The 19,223-nt window shown below is 40.4% G+C and overlaps 1 protein-coding gene across 1 annotated transcript in view; it reads left to right on the top strand.

Moving 5' to 3' along the window:
• BEND2 (BEN domain containing 2) overlaps positions 1-13,758 on the top strand; it is a 57,570-nt gene extending 43,812 nt beyond the window's left edge. Inside the window, exons 13-18 of the mRNA XM_070067225.2 lie at positions 200-343; positions 3,043-3,243; positions 3,426-3,547; positions 5,297-5,516; positions 8,469-8,672; positions 10,961-13,758. Coding sequence (XP_069923326.2) covers positions 200-343; positions 3,043-3,243; positions 3,426-3,547; positions 5,297-5,516; positions 8,469-8,672; positions 10,961-11,136 — 1,067 coding nt within the window. The 3' untranslated portion in view covers positions 11,137-13,758. The remainder of the gene's footprint in view (positions 1-199; positions 344-3,042; positions 3,244-3,425; positions 3,548-5,296; positions 5,517-8,468; positions 8,673-10,960) is intronic.
• The last annotated feature ends 5,465 nt before the right edge of the window (positions 13,759-19,223 follow it).

The raw sequence follows: 19,223 nt of genomic DNA, 5'->3' as shown, positions 1-19,223 counted from the left end.
AGCTCTGGAATGCCTAGTGTCTTTGGGACCTTGTTGCTTGCAACTCTTCCTTTAGCTATTCTTTAAGAGTAGGTCTGCTGGTGCCGAATACTTCCGTAATTTTTTTTTTTTTTTGTCTAAGAGTGTGTTTATTTCCCCTTCACACATGAAGAAGCCTGGCTGGAAATAGAGATTGCAGTTGAGAGTTCTTTTCTTTCAGAAGTTTTACCTACAGAAATGACGGCAGAAGCAGAATCTAGCGCTGGAGATGGCGCTGACACAGTGAACGGCACAACTGGATTGGAGGAGTACAACAACCAATATTCTTCCTTTTTGTTGTCTATTTCTCCCACTGCCAGTTTTGGTGAGTTTGAAATGACACATATAACACATAACCCTATTTAACCTCTCTTTATCAACATTTTTGATGCAAACTAGTGGAAGCTGTTTGTTTCCTATCTTGAAGGCTGGTTTTAGGTGATGTTTTAAATACTATCTACTATCTGCCAAGTGCCACTTATTGCAAAGGCACTGTGCTAAGCAGCTGGCATGTATCTTCTTCACTTACTCTCATGAGATGACTCCATGATGCAGGTTCTCTAATGGCCCCATCCCTTAGCTCACAGAGTTGGTGAGTGACACTTGGGTCTCTCCATTCTGGGCCCCTCTAAATTTCAAGCTTTTGTTTCTCTCCGGTGTGCTGTACTGCCTGCCAAGTCACAGTACAAGCCAAGGAGACCCCAGGCTCTATGGCTTCTAAGGGCAAGCCTTTCAAATTAGTGTCTTTGTGTCTTGACTTCCAAGCAGCTAATCTCTTACTCATGACCTAGAGCAGAGGCCAGAAAACTTTATCATAACTGCTGACTCCTGCTGTTGTCACAAGAAGGCAGCCAGAGACCAGAGGCAGAAGGATTTGATGTGGCGTTGTGGGGGGCGGGAGGCCAGTGCAGGGATCCACCTGTGGACTGTGCTTTGCTGACTCCTGGCTGACAGCAGGGCTTTTGCCTTTAAATTATTTTGTTTCACAAGCTAGAAGAAACTTCAAAACTTGGGCTCTTTGTGTGGCAGTGGGCACTGTTGGTAGAAGTCTAAGTTGGTGCAGACATTCTGAAGGGTAGTTTATATAAAATCCATAAAAGGATTTATGTCAGTTGACTCAATAATCCCACTTGTACCTAAAGGTATCATAGAAAAATTCACTTTAAGACTTTGATATGAGAATGTCCTTTATAGAATCATGAATAGTTGGATGCAAACAAATGAGCAAGAATAGGGAATTAGTTATGTGATTTCTGATAGTTCTGCAGCAGGTAAGGCAGTGAAGTATAGTGGCTAGGAGGGTGGGCTTTTGAATCAGGCCTCCTGGGTTCAAATCCCAGCTCACTGTCTTACTGATATGGTGACTTCCAGCCACTTTCCTAACCTAAACATCAGCTTCTTCAGCTGTGAATGACAACAATTTTAGTACTTACTTTATAAAATTGTGAGGTTCAAATGGGACAATACATGTCAAGTTCTTAAGACAATGCCGAGAAAACAGTGTAACACAAATCCACCTGTCAGGAAAGTCATGACAGGGATATGAACTCAAAAAATAAAAACATGGAGAATATAATGCTATAATGCTAACTAAAAAAGCAGGTCACACACTGTACCTAAAAGATGATTTCAGTGTTGGGTTTAAGAAAAGAAATAGAAAAAAGAATGGAAGACATTAGCAAAAGATTGATGGTTCAGAACAACCCCCTTATGAACAGCCATACTTAGATTTTAAAACTGGCTCTATAACTAGCAGTGTTGACCTTGTTCAAATAATAGCTTCTCTGGGCCTCAGTTTCTTCATCTGGTAAGTGGGAATAATGATAGTTATTAGGAAGATGAAACTGAGCTTATAGATGCAAAATATTTTTAACACAGTGCCAAATATATAGTAGCTACTCAATAAATGCTAGCTGCTTGAACATTTTATTTTTTAAGAGAAAGATTTATTTATGTGAAATTCAGAATTAGAAGGCGGGAAGAGAGAGAGAGAGAGAGAGAGAGAGAGAGAGAGAGAGAAAGAGTCAGTCTTCTATCTGCTTGTTCACTCCCCTGATGGCTACAATGGTCAAGGCTAAGCCTGGCCAAAGCCAGGAACCATGAGCTTCATCTGGATCTCCCATGTGGGTGGCAAGGGCCCTAACATTTGGGCCATCTTCTGCTACTTTTCCCAGGCCATTTACAAGGAGCTGGATAGGAAGTGGAGCAGCTGGGACCTGAACTGGTGCCTATATGGGATGCCAATGTCACAGGTGGAGGCTTTACCCATTATACTACAGTGCTGGCCCCTGAACATTTTCTTCATCCCCACCCCTGCTTTCCAAATTGTCATCCAAGAACCTATACTCACTGAGTAATGTAGCTCTGAATGTACTTGAAGAGTGCTAAAGGGTACAGTGGGAATTCAGAGGAACACATTTACATACATACCTGCAGCCTAAGAATTAAATTTCTTTGAGCCAGTGAGCAGATTAGCTCAAATATAACAAGTTCAAGAATAGCAAAGGGGCTGTTGCTGTGGTGTAGTGAGTTAAGCTGTGGCCTGCAGTGCCAGGATCTCATATGGGCACCAGTTCGAGTTTGGCTGCTCCACTTCCGATCCAGGTCCTTGCTAATGTGCCTGGGAAGACAGTGGAAGATGATCCAAGTGTTTGGGGCCATGCATCCAAATGAGAGAGCTGATGAAGCTCCTGGCTCATGGCTTTGGCCTGGCCTGGCCCCAGAGTGGCCATTTCGAGGTGAACCAGTGGATGGACGATCTCTGTCCTTCTCTCTCTCTGTAACTCTGCTTTTCAAGTACATAAATCTTAAAAAAAAAAAAAAACTAGCAGAAGTGAAGAATGACGACAGATAGGTAGACAGCATCAGAGACCTGTTTAAGGACAAGGAAGGAACAAACACAGAAAACAATTTACCCAAGTAGAAATTTGTGAATTTGAAATCAGACAGTTGAATTATCTTGGGCACTTTCATGGTACCCTAGCATGACAGTAACAAGGATTTTCTTTTTCTCTGTTTTTAAAGCATACCTTGGTGATCCCAAAAGAAATGTCAAGATGCTTAATATTCATTTGTTGGCTGCACAAAGGAAGTCCAACCCTAAGCAGGCAGCCCGCTACTTGGTTCGTAATTTGTTCCCCAAGGAAACCTTGATTGGCAGCTCAGTGAGTGCCAATTGCCGAGACCGCCCACGGCTTGATCCCAATAAAATGGCTGCGGTGAGAGGTATGTAAAGCTACTATGGGGGTCTATTTTTTTTTTCATTTGATCGTATGATGAATGGCATTGGCAGTTAAAGAAATAATGATGGAGGCTATGTGAATCTTCAGGCTGTTCAGTTGTTCACCTGTTTGATCCTCATTTTAACTTTGTTCCTAATCTTTCTGAATACGTTCTGCTGTCTGCAGAGTTTCTGGCCACAGTTTTTCCCAACTATGATTTGAGTGAATTTGGAAAAGAGTGGAAAGCCTGTATTTCCAATGTTGCTTCTCTGATCCGCTATTTAAATTCTGAAGCCAAAAGAAGGCAGGTAAGTAACTTTTCATGGTATCTGCTGCTCAGGTCTGTGCTGTACACAACTCTGGAAGTGATAGCACGATGCCCAGATCTTTGGGGTGTGCTAAAGATCTCATTTGTGTGGTTTCCCAGGCAGGAGATGTCTTTTCCAAAGCATGCTGTTTATTTCACTTTTTGGTATTAATGCTCTATAAAACACCCTAAAGATAAATCAAATACAGTGTTAAAGTTAGTATATTTGAAACCAAAGGCTGTTCTAGAGAAAAGTTTGAGCTACAAAGATACTTGGCGAACCTCTCTCAGTATCTAACTGAGTAACACCAAAAGGAGCCGGCTGTGTTTGTTCTCCGGCTATTTCCATGGCAGCTGGGGACTGCACAGGAGAAAATGCACACCCTTCATTACTTGTTCACTTTTGGTGATAGCAGGACTGGTTGACAAAAATGCATGTCATAGAGCTAACTTAGGGCAGATACTTCATACTCTCTATAGTCCGATGGTAGCAGGCCCCTGGTTTCTCCCCATCTATCCTCAACTTGCATTAGAGATTCTCATTCATTCTCTTTCTCTTCCTTTTTACCATAAACAGGCTACTAGAGAGGATTGCCAGATCCGTTGTCTGCTCCTGATGGAGCCTTTAACTTCACAACAGTTCCTACTTTCCCCCAAGCTCTCTAAACACCCCATCTCATTCTCACCATGTCTAGTCACTCTTGTGTCTCTCCAGTAAGTTCATGAAAACTACTTGCCAAGAATATTTGTAGCTGAGCTTATGATTTCCTGGTAAACGGCTGGGTTTCAGTGATAACTCCAACACCATCTGTCTGAAACTGAATCTGCTTATTTTTAACATTCCGTTTTATAGTCCTCAAAAATTGCACCCTAAACAATTTGAATGTCAAATTAAGATGCTGCCTGGCAAATGGTAATTTGCATATTTGCTTAGGCGTCAAAAGAGAAACAGCATCTGCCAAGGGCCTGCTGTGTGTTTGAGGAGGAACAGGATAGGTCCTTGCCATTCAAAGTGGGTCTGCAGCCCAGCAGCAGCCATGGCAGCCCTCCACTGCTGGAAAGCTTAGGAGAAATGCAGAGTCTTGGGCTCCACACCAGACTCACTGAGGCACAGTTCACATTTTAGCAAAGACCCTAGGTTCCTTGCCCCAGTGATTTGAGTGCACGTTTAAGTTTGAAAAGCCGTGACCCTAGAGCTGGGCTTGTTAACCCGAGGCCCGTATTAGAATCATGTGAGACACTTAAAAAAAAGTTCCTGGTGCCTAAGCTCCCTGTTCCCACTGGAGGTTTGTTTCAGTCTGCTGAGGATGGGGCCCTGTACAGCTGTTTTTTAAGCAAAGATCCCTAGGGTAATTCAAACGTGCAGCCAGATTTGAAAGCCACCAGGAAAGGAAAACAAGCAAAACATTGAAAACAGAGCAAAAGGTGTCATCCTCCAGAAACTCATCTGTTCATTTTCTCATGAAATATGTATCACACACTTATTTGTGGCAGTGAGTCTCATGGAGTTCATTAGACAAAGCTACCAAGTTCCTTGAGAGCCAGCAAGCCATGCCAGCCTGAGGAAGAATCCACTCCTCTATTTCTCTTCCCATGGCATTATGGTCCCAAATGTTCCTGTGGCCTCAGCCAACCTTAGCAGAGGCCATTAGCTTCTGTAGCAACCGAGGGGCCCTGGTAGGTGGGGGAGTATGTACCTCTTTTCTCACTATGGGACTTGGTTTATCGATGTGCTTCTTTGTTTCGACAGAACAATGGTGGTGGCTGTAAGCTGCCTGGTACACCAGCGTCTGCAGATTGGAATGCTGGAGGGGTCAGGGTGCCCAGTGAAGGCGGCTTTCAGTTTCCTCAGAGTTTGAATGTTCCAGAAACAAGAGAAACTGGGAATTCTGTGCCTAACAGGAATGGCATTCCTGAAGAAATGGGAAGCCTTTCCATTAATAATACAATCTACTCTACTGAAGTGCTGGGTGAGATGATTATTATTATTATTTTAGATTTATTTATTTGAAAGAGAGAGAGAGAAGGAGGGAGGTAGAGGGAGATTCACACACACACACACACACACACACACACAGATTTTCCATCTCCTAGTTCATTCTCCAATGGCTGCAACAGCCCGGTTTGGGCCAGACCGAAGTGAGGAGCCAGGAATTCCATCCAGGTCTCCCACACGGATGCAGGGTCCGTCATCTGCTGCCTTCTCAGGCGAATTATCCAAGGAGCTGAATCATAAGTGGAGCAGCTGGGACTTGAACCAGCACTCCACTATGGGATGCTGGTGTTGCAATTGGCAGCTTAACCCGCTGGGCCATAATGCTGGCCCCTGGGTGAATTTAAAAAATGAGTTCTAGGGTGGGCATTTGGCCTATTGAGCTGCTGGTTAAGACACATCTTGGAGTACCTGGATTTGATCCCCAGCTCCCTGCTGATGCAGACCCTGGGAGGCAGCAGGTGATAGCTCAAGTAGGTGGGTTCCTCCCATCCATGTGGGAGACCCAGATTGGGTTCTTAGCTCCCAGGGTGGTCCCAGCCCTGACCTGGCTGCTACAGGAATGTGGGGGAGTGACCAGTGTATGGGAGCCTTTCTCTGTTTTTCTACCTCTCAAATTAAAAAAAAAAGATTTTAAATCAAATAAATAAATAAAAATAAATTGTCTTGCTGCTAAATGTTGAATCTGGGTGATGCGCTTATGGGGTTCATTGTACTGTTCTCCCTACTTTTATGTATGATTGGCCTTGTGTATTCACAGTGTTGCATCTTCAGATTCACCAACTGCAAATTGAAACTATTTGGCAAAAAATTATAAAGAGCAATAAGACAAAAAAATGTCATGTTTACATTGTATTAGGTAATGTACGTAATACAGAAATGGTTTAAAGTATAGAGAAGGATGGATAAATATTATATGCAAATACTGTACCATTTTATATATGAAACTTGACCATTCATGCATTTTGCTATATATAAGGGGCCTGGAATCAATCCCCTGAGGATACCAAAGGCTGACTGTATGTTTGAAAAATTTCACAAGAAATCAAAACAATTTACCCTCTTATATTAGCGAGTTAACGGAACCTAGATGCTTAGGTCTGAGACGGATGGTTTTTGGCGTTCAGCTGAATCCGTTATTTTCCCTGCAGAAACTATCTCCTTGCCAATTCAGCTGAGCAGTGTGAGCTCTGCCAGTGAAGGGGAAGGAGCCAGAGGTTTTTGTTCTGTGTGCCCGGCCCACCGCACATGCTAAGGCCTTTGGCAGGAATCCATGAATGCCATTCCTCAGAATGGTGGCCCCTGCTGCTGGCTGTCTAGCAAAGGTGCATCTATCTGACTGTCCTTAAAGTGGCACCTGTGGTAGCAAAACTTAATTCTGTCTCCACAGTCCTAAGTAGAGTATTACCTGGAATTCTGTTCAAACTGAATTGTTGAAATGATATATCTTTATAATATATTTTTTATATTATAAAAGTAACCTAACTACCATATCTGTTAAGGTTGTAATGAAACAACAAAAATCACTGGACAAATAGCTCCTGTATTTAAAGAAGCATCGAAGAAACCCAGCCTCAGGCGGGCAGGAGCCACAGCACCCCAGGCTATGGGGAAAAAAATAGATCTTGTGTGTGGAACTTGGGTCACAAGGTCTCCATCCTGACTTGGTTGCTAGGTGCTCTGGGAGCCAGGCAGCCACCAGTTTGTGTGTAGTTGTTAACACTCTCTCATTTTAAAAATTGGAAAAATATTTCAAAGGGGGCAAAAGCTCCTACAATCAAGATACCTTCAAAAACTGTTGTGGCCCTTTTCATTTCCTTAAGGTTTTTTTTTCCCCTTATGAATGTTTTGAAATGTGGTCACCATATAATTACTCATCTTGTCAATATTATAATATGTGTTTGTTTTTCCTCAAGAATCTACAAGCTTCATGATCATTGATATAAATAGGTTTATAACATTCTAGTGAGTTACTTACTATACCCTGATTTATTTAACTCATCTTTGGTTTTTGTTGTTGCTTTGGTTGTTTTGTTTGAAGTTTTTTTTTTTTTAAGAGGATTATAAATCACATTGGGAAAAATTCACTTCATTTGGATAACTTTTTCCATATTTTGGATTTTTTTTATATTAGGTTCTCAGAAATTGAATGACCAGGTTAGGGTATTAATCTTTTTTCTGACCTTTGATAAATAGCAAGGTTAATCTCCCAGAGTCAAGTCTTTGGACCCATTGAGTGAGTTCCTAATAATTTAATCTCTCTTGCTTAAATGTGGAATCTGTCAAAAAAAAATAATAGTTTTCAAATATGGTCAATTTGGATTAGTGTGGGCCAAAGAGAGATGATGTAGATTCAGTTGTATTGTAGGGTTGAGAAATGAAATCAAACTTAAAATTATTAATTTTTAATTCAAATAATATACCTAAAATATGATATCTAGGGCAAATCAGCAGTCTGTTGCCTTTTAAATGGGTTTAATACTAAACAGAAAACCTACATTTAACAATTGTAAATGCATTGTTTCAGTAAGAGTCATGGTGCTTATGTGTGAAAAAGCCCTTCTTATAAGTAGGGAAATAATGCATTAAAATTGCTTAGAACTTGCTACTAAATGTAATTTTAAAACTTAATGTACACCAAGAGGTAGCAGAATACTGAGTCTTCCTCTTGAATGATGGGAGTATATGTAATCACAGTAGCAGTATTTTCTGCCTCATTTCTCATGCTGTCTCAATCCACTAAAAATTTGAGCCTTCAATTCTTTTAACCTGAAATTTAAATTTTAATTTATATTTTATTTAATTTAATGAAACATTTTAAGTTTTCAGCCTAAAAATTTGGAAAAATTTACCTTTCTGTTACAGTCTTTAAAAAAATACCACCTAACATCTGCCATGAAAATTAACATCTTTCTCTTTGCTCTTCTAGAATATTTTGGAAATCCAAATAGAAATATACATGTACCGTCTTCGTTAATCCATGCAGCAAAATCCAAGGCTCGCCCAGAGCAGTCGGCCAGATTCCTCATTCGCCACCTGTTCCCAGAGGAAATCTTGGTCAGAAGTAACGTCTATGGAAGTATTACGCAAGGCATCTATGCCCTTGACCCTAATAGGATTAATGCTCTCCGAGGTTTGTTCTCCATAGAGTATGTCAGAATAAATAAGAGGCCAACTGTGTTAGAGAAGAAAGGCAGGGAGAAGAATTCATTCGGTTTGTGTATTTTTTGAGGAGAGTCCCTTATCACAGTATAACAAGTAGCAGGTCCATGAATTGTACTTCTCTTTGCATTTGGATTCTTAGGGCTAATTGCTCTGTCTTGAATGGCTTTACTAGAACGGGAAGGGCATTGTTAACGGTGGCTCTGTGCTATGGCCTGCCATGGGTATGGAAACTCAGTCACCTTCACTGAAGCTTTCTTAATTCACACAAGTTTGAACAGCATTACAGCAGGTTACTTTGCTAGACTTTTCCTTGTGCACATTAGCATAGTGTAGTTTCTGTGACGTATATAAATGAAGTGTTGAAGCGCCCAGAAACAGTTCGGTGAAGCCTTACATTTGGACAAAGGAGGAAGCAGAATTTCTTACTTATATCACAGGTGCCCAGCAAACATGTAGCTCTGACTTCCAGCCTGATTGCAGTTAGTTCCTCTTTGGTTCTTCTCTTCACATCACACACTTTCATATCCAGCACATTGGAACAGCAGTGGGGCATCAGACGAAACTAAAGAAACCTGGTTTACAGCTCCTTTTGTAACCATTTGCCCTATCTTAACCCAGGTACTGTCAAACTTTGTTTCCTACTGCAACCCATAAGTAAGAAATACATCTCACTTTGTGACACAGCACATGTGTGTGATTTTTATACAAGCTAGGGAAAGTTGCATCCCAGTGTTTTCTACTCTATGATATTCCTTTTAAAATTGCTGCTGTCAGTGATTTCACCTTGTAGTCCGTCATTAATCACAACTTAGAATTTGAACATCTCTGAGCAAACCAGCCAGGCAAAACACTCACACTCAATTCCTCTTACCTGATGGTACGAAGTTTATAGTCAGTTTGGAAAGGAATGTGTTTCTAGAAGAAGTAATGTCTTTCTAATTGAAGTTTTTTAATGTGAGGCAAAAAGGTGACTTTTATAATAAGTTCTTTAATATCTGAAGTAGATCAATTCCTTAAAATTGGTGAAAAATATTTTTCTACATATTTCATACTCTATTTATTTATTGAATCATTTTAAAATCAAGATGACATCTTTTGCAGTAAAAAACAGTCAGCATATTTTAACAAACTTCCTGTAAGACCCGAAGTTCGATTGCTTTGGAGAAGGGCAGTTGGGAGAGTTATTTCAGCAGAAAGAAAAGAGCAGTCATTGTCTTCCCAAGAGACAGAGCCAGGCCCAAGGAGTAGAAGCTGACAGGAAAGCATATTTATTTCACTTTAATATAAGGATAAAGTGAACTTGGGGAGCTGGAAGAGTCAGACCAAAGGCTGGGAAAGCAGGCTGAGAGGAGATAGCTGCACTAGTGGGACATCTAGGTTGATGGCCTCTAACGTAACTTCAGTGACTGGATCACTTCATTACAATCTATTGCAATAGAATACAGCAATGTGGCAAATGCCCATCTGCATATTACCAGTATAGGCACTTAGCCTTTTGTGTTCCAGGTTTTTTTTTTTTTAAAGAGTAAAGCACTACTGCTATAATTACAGTTCCAGCCCATCATCCCTTTCCCTGCTCCTCCTGCTAGAAGTAATTCTAGTCCAGGATATATCATTCCTGTGTATATTTGGTGTTTTTGTTACTTCTGCTAGTAGATCCATAAATAACATGTGATACTGTTCTTTAGTGGTTTTAATGGACATAAATGGGAGTTTAGCCTTTTGTACTTTTTTTATCACTCAACATTATGTTTTTGAGACATGTTCATATGTTTTAACACTGACTGGTATCCCATTGAACAAAGAAACCAATCTATTCTTCTATATTAATATCATTTCTTATCCTAAGATTTTGTTATTTGGGGGAACTCTTCTGAAAATTGGTGGTCAAAAGTTACCAAGACTAGTAGCCAAAGGTGTTGATTCCGTATAGGGAACTATGGGGGGACTTCAAAAAGTCAATGGGAAATGGAATTTAAAAGGATGAGTTTATTTTGGTGCAAATTTTTGAAATCCATGCATAGTTTTCCACAATATACCTTTTCCATTGGTGTTTTGAGGACCCTTCAGATACATTCTTTGGGTTTAAAAGATTTGTATTTGTTCAGCTCATTTAATAATGGGTACAGTCCATGAGTTTTAGTTAATTAAAGTCTTAATGACCCTTTTACAGACAGAGAATTAAGGTTGAGTACATTCATTTCTCTGAGAATTCACTTCTAAGTAATTGTGATGTTTTGGGATTTTTACCACCAGAATTTCTCCAAGATGCCTACCCAGGTTTCAATCTGTTGGAAAATGAGTATCATTGGAAGCTGTGTGTGGCAGCCATCAACAGCTATATCCGTGTCCTTCGCCATGACCTCAAGAGGTTCCCAAATAAATCCTACCAGCTTCCAGGATGGGGGCCAAGAGATCCCAGCTGTAACTGAGTGAAGCCCTTGAATGTCAACCAGCCCATTTCTTGTTTGTTAACATTTATAGTGTTCTGTAAGTTTCTCAAGTTAAAATCCCAAAGTTAGCCTCTTATGGCAGAGTAGTTTCGCACTGATACCTGGAGAAATGGCAAAATTCCTTTTCTGCCCAAAAGGGAGGCACAGTTGTGGTCGGAATATGTGTAATGTGTCATCTCCAGGGCAAGGTGACAGGTAGTGGGCAGCATACTGATAAAAGCCCGTGACTGAGGAAACAGTGTGAAACTGCCAGCAGTGGTTTTCATTGCTGTTGGAGTGTAGGCTGAGAAAAGTGTGCTAAGCACTCAGGCAGCATGTGAGCATTTGTGAAGTGCATGCAAGTAAGCAGGCAGAGAGCTGTAGTTACAGAGGCAACCCATAAAGCAAAGTGGCTTGCATGGAGTATATCCCTAGTGTTTGCCAAGTGAATCTAGCTACAGAGCTCTAGATCTCAACTCACCCGCTTTCAAAGGGAGAGAGGGTTTCCACAGGGCCAAAACCTGTCTACCTCCTTTGTAGGGTCTACATCACCATGCTCAATCTAAGCTGTCGAGAGAGGATACCTGTGTCCTTTTGATTTATTCCTACAAGAACAGCATTCTTTTTCTTACCTCATGATAACATTACTCAGGGTACGTGAATACAGATATGGTTTTGGTGCCATTGAAGTAATATAAACTTAAGAATACATTACTATGAATAGAAAAAATCTGACCAAATTCAGACATTAACATTATTTGTGGTTTCTGAAATGTCTGAGTGAAGGTTTTAATGTATTTGCATTTTTGATAGATTGAACTAGTTGAAATACTTAAACATTTGAATCTTAGAAAGTTTAAATAAAAAACATGATCTGAACTTCAATTGTAAAAAAGTAGCCTTAAAGGGTGTTGGCAGAATGATTAGGTAATTAAGAAAAAACAGTTTCATTTTGTTCATGAATAGGATTTTCTTTTTGACCAAGGTTTTGCATGTCTTTTTAGCCATGTGAAATATTGTTAAAATTTCATTGTCTGAAATTTTGTATTTAGGACACACTTTGTCAGTTGTAATATCATCTTTCAGCTTTCAACCCAGCAAACAGTCCTCAGTTACATTTGCTTTGCAGCATTCTTAGTTATTGTTCAGAAAGTAAATCTGCTCCTTGCAAGTGTACAGCCCTTAGTTGTGGCCATTTGCTTGTGAGCCATGGCTATCTTAGTTAAGTGGTATTAACATCAGAGGTCTTATAGTAGAGCAAGAAATTTAAAAGGAAGTAATGGCAGTCCGTCAAAAAATATAATTTGTGTGAAAATTGGCAAGTTATTTTTTCCATGACTTGAAATAGTTTAAGCTACTTTCATGGGACCAATTTGTAAAATGGACACATATTTTCATATGTGATTATATCTTTTAAAAGTTAAATTCAGCTTTTAGAGTATTTTAGTGGCATATGAGTCTATACTCACATAGTTTTGTAGAAGAAAAGTTATAAAATGTAAAGATTCTTCTATAGGTAACATGCCATAGTAGTTGCCTTTATGGTATTATTTCTAAATAACATCTGGTCTTAAAAAGTAGATAATTCAAAAAATCTTCCATAGAGAGAATAAAAAGGTTTTGACCAGAGTTATTTAGATGAATTCATTTAGGATAATCTTTGGCTTCACCACTCAGGTTCACAGGTAATTTTTTTGCAAACTGATAATAGAACCAAAACAGCACATTGTACCTCAAAATATATACAATCATTATTCACCAACCAAAAATTTATAAAATAATATTATCTCCTAGGCAGAAATAAATTTCACATTGTATATTCAGATTTCAAGTTTGATTCAAATTATATAGGATTTGAAATATTCTCTGGACTAATAACCAGTCTACAAAAACAAAACATATATTTACAAAAGTTTTCCAAGACTTATCTGGTTAACATTATTATGTTGGTTGCTTATATGAGGGACTTCAAAAAGTACATGGAAAATGGAATTAAAAGATAAGTTTATTTTGATACAAAAATTTTTGAAATTATGAAGTTTTTTCACAAACTTCCTGAAGATCCTTTGTGTGAGTAGTTTACAGCAGCCCTGTCCAGTGGAACTTTCCACAATGAGAGAAATGTAAATAAGCACAGAAAAGAAGTTTGCACTGTTCCCTGTGGTCCGTACTAGGCACACGTGGCCACTGAGCACCTGAACTGTGGCTAATTAGGCAGAGGAGCAAAGCTTGAAATTTGATCGCTAAACTTTTACTTAATTAAAATTCGAAGATAAATAATCACAGGTGGATAATGGCTATGTTAGATGACCCAGTTTAGAATTCACTTTATTTTTTTAAAAGTATTGAAGATGGTTCCCATGGTTTGGATCATAATGTATATCACTTCTTTAAAATCACATTTGATTAGGCAAAGTAAATTTTGTTGGGATGTGTTTCATGTTTTATTTTAAACTAAATTGAACCTTTTCTTTATTCAGAATCTCTCAATTTAATTGTTATTGTATTAGTCCAATGTTAAACATTTTAAATGCTTGTCCATAAGACTTGTTTTTGCTGAAAACATTTATCTTTAATATTGTTATTTTCCAAATAAATGTGATCAATAAACACTTAAAAATATTCTTGATAAGATGCGTGGTTTGTTTCTTTTAATGAACTCGTACAACTTTTACTAATGTTATCTACAGTATTTTATATTAATGGTAATGCATTTTTGGCCAGTTTCAAAAATGTGGCAAAGCTAGAATGTTTGCTTGCTTCTTTGATAAGCAAAACAATAGTTTAACTGGTAACAATAACCAATGGCTGTGGTGGATGCAATTGTAAGGATATTGAAAACTCTGGAAGTGCTTTGTCCTTCCTGGGTAAAATATAAGTGTTATTAAAGGATAATGCCATTTTTATGTTTTAATAGTCACTTCAGTATATATATCCTGTATATATATACTGTTTATATATATATACAGCATATATTATATATATATATATGCTCTTACTGTGCACTGAGCGCTTTATTTCATTCATGCATTTATTCATTCAGTGTGTGCCCGTGGAACGTTCTGGGTGAGAGCACTGTCAAGATAACATTTTACTTAGGACTAAGCACATGAAGAAAATAAAAACGGAGATATGGGGTGGTTGAGGAATCACGTTTCTTGGTTCACACTACACCAGCCATGGGGAGGAGGAAAGCTGACCACATGGGCAAGCCTGGAGAGAGAGGGGTGCCTTCAGTTCAAAGATTACTGAGCACCTGTAGGAGGTGCTCCCAGCTGAAGATTGAGCCCCCGGTCCTTGCTGCAGGAGGCCTACAGGCTTAGGGAGGGAAGAAGCAATCAATCAATAATTTTTCTCAGAGTGGCAAGTGCTATGGATCTGACCAAACAGGCTGAGAGTCTCTTGAGAAAGGAAGACCTTTGAAATAGATTGCGGGCGCAGCCTTATGAAGAGGTGATAGTTGACTCAGGTCCGAAAGGTGAGGGAGGGAGCCAGAACTGGGGAGAAGCAAAGACCTTAAGGTATGAGTGTGCCTATGGGCTGCACGATGGACTTGGACTTCACTTTTTTTTGAATATTTATCCATTTATTTATTCATGGAGATTTCTCAGAGATCTGGAAATATAGTCCTACCATATGACCCAGCCATTCCACTCCTGGAAATTTACCCAAATGAAAAGAAGTCAGCATACAAAAGAGTTATTTGTACCCCTCTATGATTATTGCAGCTCAATTCACAATAGCTAAGATATGAAATCAACCCAGATGTCCATCAACTGATGACTTGCTAAAGAAAATGTGCTACACACACACACACACACACACACACTATGGAGTACTACTCAGCCATAAAAAAGAGTGCAGTCCTGTCTTTTGCCACAAAATGGGAGCGACTGGAAAACCATTATGCTTAGTGAAATAAGCCAGTCTAGGAAAAATGAATATATGTTTTCTCTGATATGTGGTAGTTAATATAGAATACCAAAAAATGTAGGAATGAAATGGTCATTTTGGGATACGATTATTGTTTTTATCCCTTGTTTATACTCCTGTGGAACTGTGTTCTTCCTACTTTTTACTTGTTGAGTATTATGATTAGTGGCGAATTAAGCCTGTGATACAGAGTGGATTGAAATTATAGCTTTGAAAAAATTGATGAAGAGAGGGGAGGGAGGGGGATTGGAGGAGCAAGGGAGTGAGGGAAGTGTGGTTGTCTCATTGGAACTGTACCTAGGGAATGCATAAAATCTCTTCTTTTCATACTAATAAAAATTTTAAAAGATTTAGTCAAAGTCTCCCACGTGGGTGCAGGGGCCCAAGCACTTGGGCCATCTTCCGCTTTCCCATTAGCAGGGAGTTGGATCGGAAGTGGAGCAGCTGAGAATCGGATTGAGTCCATGTGGGATGGCAGCAGCTTTACCTGCTGTGTCACACGGATGACTCTGGATTTCACTTTTTTTTTTCTACAGGCAGAGTGGACAGTGAGAGAGAGACAGAGAGAAAAGTCTTCCTTTTGCTGTTGGTTCACCCTCCAATGGCCGCCGCTGCCGGCGCGCTGCGGCCAGCGCACGGCGCCTATCTGAAGGCAGGAGCCAGGTACTTATCCTGGTCTCAGGGCCCAAGTACCTGGGCCATCCTCCACTGCACTCCCTGGCCACAGAAGAGAGCTGGCCTGGAAGAGGGGCAACTGGGACAGAATCCGGCACCCCAACCGGGACTAGAACCTGTTGTGCCAGTGCCGCTAGGCGCCGCTAGGCGGAGGATTAGCCTATTGAGCCGCGGCACCGGCTGGATTTCACTTTTAAAGAGACAGGTTCTCATGTTGGATCACTCTTAGTCCTTTCATTATGATCAATTGTGAACTGAAATTGATCACTTGGACTGGTGAGATGGCATTGGTACATGCCACCATGATGGGATTAAATTGGAGTCCCCTGGTATGTTTCTAACTCTACCATTTGGGGCAAGTCAGCTTGAGCATGTCCCAAATTGTACATCTCTTCCCTCTCTTATTCCTACTCTTATGTTTAACAGGGATCACATTTCAGTTAAATTTCAACACTTAAGAATAACTGTGTATTAATTACAGAATTAAACCAGTCATATTAAGTAGAACAGACAAAAAAACTACTAAGAGGGATAATGTATTAAGTTGTTCATTAACAGTCAGGGCTATGCTGATCAAGTCACCGTTTCTTAGTGTCCATTTCACTTCAGGAGGTTTCCTTTTTGGTGTTCAGTCAGTTGTCACCGATCAGGGAGAACACATGGTATTTGTCCCTTTGGGACTGGCTTATTTCACTCAGCATGATGTGTTCCAGATTCCTCCATTTTGTTGCAAATGACTGGATTTCGTTGTTTCTTACTGCGGTATAGTATTCTAAAGAGTACATATCCCATAATTTCTTTATCCAGTCTACCGTTGATGGGCATTTAGGTTGGTTCCAGGTCTTAGCTATTGTGAATTGAGCTGCAATAAACATTAGGGTGCAGACCGCTGTTTTGTTTGCCAATTTAAATTCCTTTGGGTAAATTCCAAGGAGTGGGATGGCTGGGTCGAACGGTAGGGTTATCTTAAGGTTTCTGAGGAATCTCCAGACTGACTTCCATAGTGGCTTGACCAGTTTGCATTCCCACCAACAGTGGGTTAGTGTCCCTTTTTCCCCACATCCTCGCCAGCATCTGTTGTTGGTAGATTTCTGTATGTGAGCCATTCTAACAGGGGTGAGGTGAAACCTCATTGTGGTTTTGATTTGCATTTCCCTGATTGCTAATGACCTTGAACATTTTTTCATGTGCCTGTTGGCCATTTGGATTTCCTCTTTTGAAAAATGTCTATTGAGGTGTCGCTCCCCGTCTTCGTGGAGGAACGACACAGGACCCTGCGCTGTTCTTTTGTCTGCTCGGCCCTCCCCGGGTTTACTGCTGGTTCTTCCCGGGTTGGCTACCGTCCCTTCCACCTCCGTGGAGGGGCGGGCCCCCTGCCACTTTCCCCACTTCCGCAGGGGAGCGGCACACCGTCGGCCGGCTCTCTCGGGGGCTGCACAGGTGTTCCTTCAGATAGATGTTCCCCTTAGATGTTCCTGGTGCATGTTGTCTCTCTCTTCCTTTATAGTCCTCTTCCACCAATCCCAACTCGGCTGCCCACACGCCGAGTATGCTGCTCTCCTCCAATCAGGAGCAGGTCCTACAGTTTATTGGTTGAACTGGAGGCAGCTGTGTAGAAGCTGTTACTCCATTCTCAGCGCCATATTGTGGGAGAGCAGATGCATAGAATAAGTCTTAATTCCAGTAACTTAGTCTAGTCCGAGTTGCTCCCCACATTGAGGTCCTTGGCCCATCTCTTAAGTGGGTTGTTGGTTTTGTTTTTGTGGAGTTTCTTGATCTCTTTGTAGATTCTGGTTATTAACCCTTTATCTGTTGCATAGTTTGCAAATATTTTTTCCCATTCTGTCGGTTGTCTCTTCACTCTCCTGATCCAACATGGGAAGCGAGATACTCAGCAGACTCATAGAATGGCAGATGTCCTAAACAGCACTCTGGCCTCAGAATCAGCCCTAAAGGCATTCCGATCTGGCTGAAAAGCCCATGAGAGTATTTCAGGCATGGAAAGCCAAGATACTCTGGCAAAAAAAAAAAAAAAAAAAAAACAAAAAAAAAAAAACAAAAAACAAAACCCTAAATGAAAGATCTCTGTGAGTGAGATCCCAGTGGAAAGAACAGGTCTTCAAAGAAGGGGGTACCTTTCTCTGAAGGGAGGAGAGAACCTCCACTTTGACTATGACCTTGTCTAAACAAGATAAGAGTCGGTGAACTCAAAAGGCTTCCATAGCCTTGGAAACTCATGACTGGTGCATAGGGAGATTACTGATGCCATAAACAAGAGTGTCAATTTGTAAAGTCAACAACAGGAGTCACTGTGCACTTACTCCTCATGTAGGATCTCTGTCCTTAATGTGCTGTACATTGAGACTTAATGCTATAATGAGTACTCAAACAGTATATTTCGCTTTGTGTTTCTATGGGGGTGCAAACTGTTGAAATCTTTACTTAATGTATACTAAACTGATCTTCTGTAAAAAAAAAAAAAGAAGAAATTATTAATTTCCAACTTGACTCTCACTGGGATTAAACATGACAATAGGTCTGATCTGATTTCATCATCATTTAAAAAATCATCTATTATTTTTCACTTTATGTTTGTGTGGGAGCTAACTGTTGAAATCTACTTAATGTATGCTAAACTGATCTTCTGTATATAAAGAGAATCGAAAATGAATCCTCATGTGAATGGAAGGGGAGAGGGAGTGGGAAAGGGGAGGGTTGCGGGTGGGAGAGATGTTATGGGGGGGAAGCCATTGTAATCCATAAGCCGTACTTTGGAAATTTATATTCATTAAACAAAAGTTAAAAAAAAAAAGAATAAATTCAACTACAAAAAAAAAAAAAAAAAAAAAAAGACAGGTTCTGAGCAGGGGAATACCCCTGATCTGAGTTAGAGGTTAACAGGCGCCCTCTGGTGGCTTGGGAGGGAACAAAATGTAGGAGGGGCTCGAAGGCAGGAACAGGGGGGGCTTCAGACTCATCTTCTGTGTGTTCATATAAAACCAAGGTGAGCCTGTGCATAGAGGAAGAGATGAGGAGGGGGCCAGATGCTGGAAGCAAGAAACTGCTAAGGGCCTGCTCACACACACACACACACACACACGTGCGCGTGCGCGTGCTATTGTCTCCCCATCAAATCTATAGCCAAGGGCCTGGGGAGAGAGAAGGAGATCCCACAAATTCAAGACCCAACTCATGTCCCTTCTAGCTGGTAGGAAGTTGATAATCTGGTAATATCAGCTAACAACTGATAGTAAATTGTGAACAGCTTACATAACCGTGGTGCAGTGATCAAAACTCAGAGATTAACATTGGTACAATACTGTTAACCCTGGATTGTCTTCATAGATCACCAGGTTTCCCACCAAAGTTCTTTTTTGCTTCCAGGATCCAATGTAATATCCTATCTGGTATGTCTCTTTAGTCTCCTCCAGTCTGTGACAACTTTTAAAGGGTATTGGTTAGTTCTTCTGTAGAAAGCC

The sequence above is a fragment of the Oryctolagus cuniculus genome, chromosome X (genome assembly GCF_051225735.1).
Source record: "Oryctolagus cuniculus isolate XC-2025 breed Fujian yellow rabbit chromosome X, ASM5122573v1, whole genome shotgun sequence".
In the NCBI taxonomy this organism is placed as follows: domain Eukaryota; kingdom Metazoa; phylum Chordata; class Mammalia; order Lagomorpha; family Leporidae; genus Oryctolagus; species Oryctolagus cuniculus.
The sequence above is the reverse complement of the archived record's forward strand: the minus strand, read 5'-3'. Positions and strand labels throughout refer to the sequence as shown.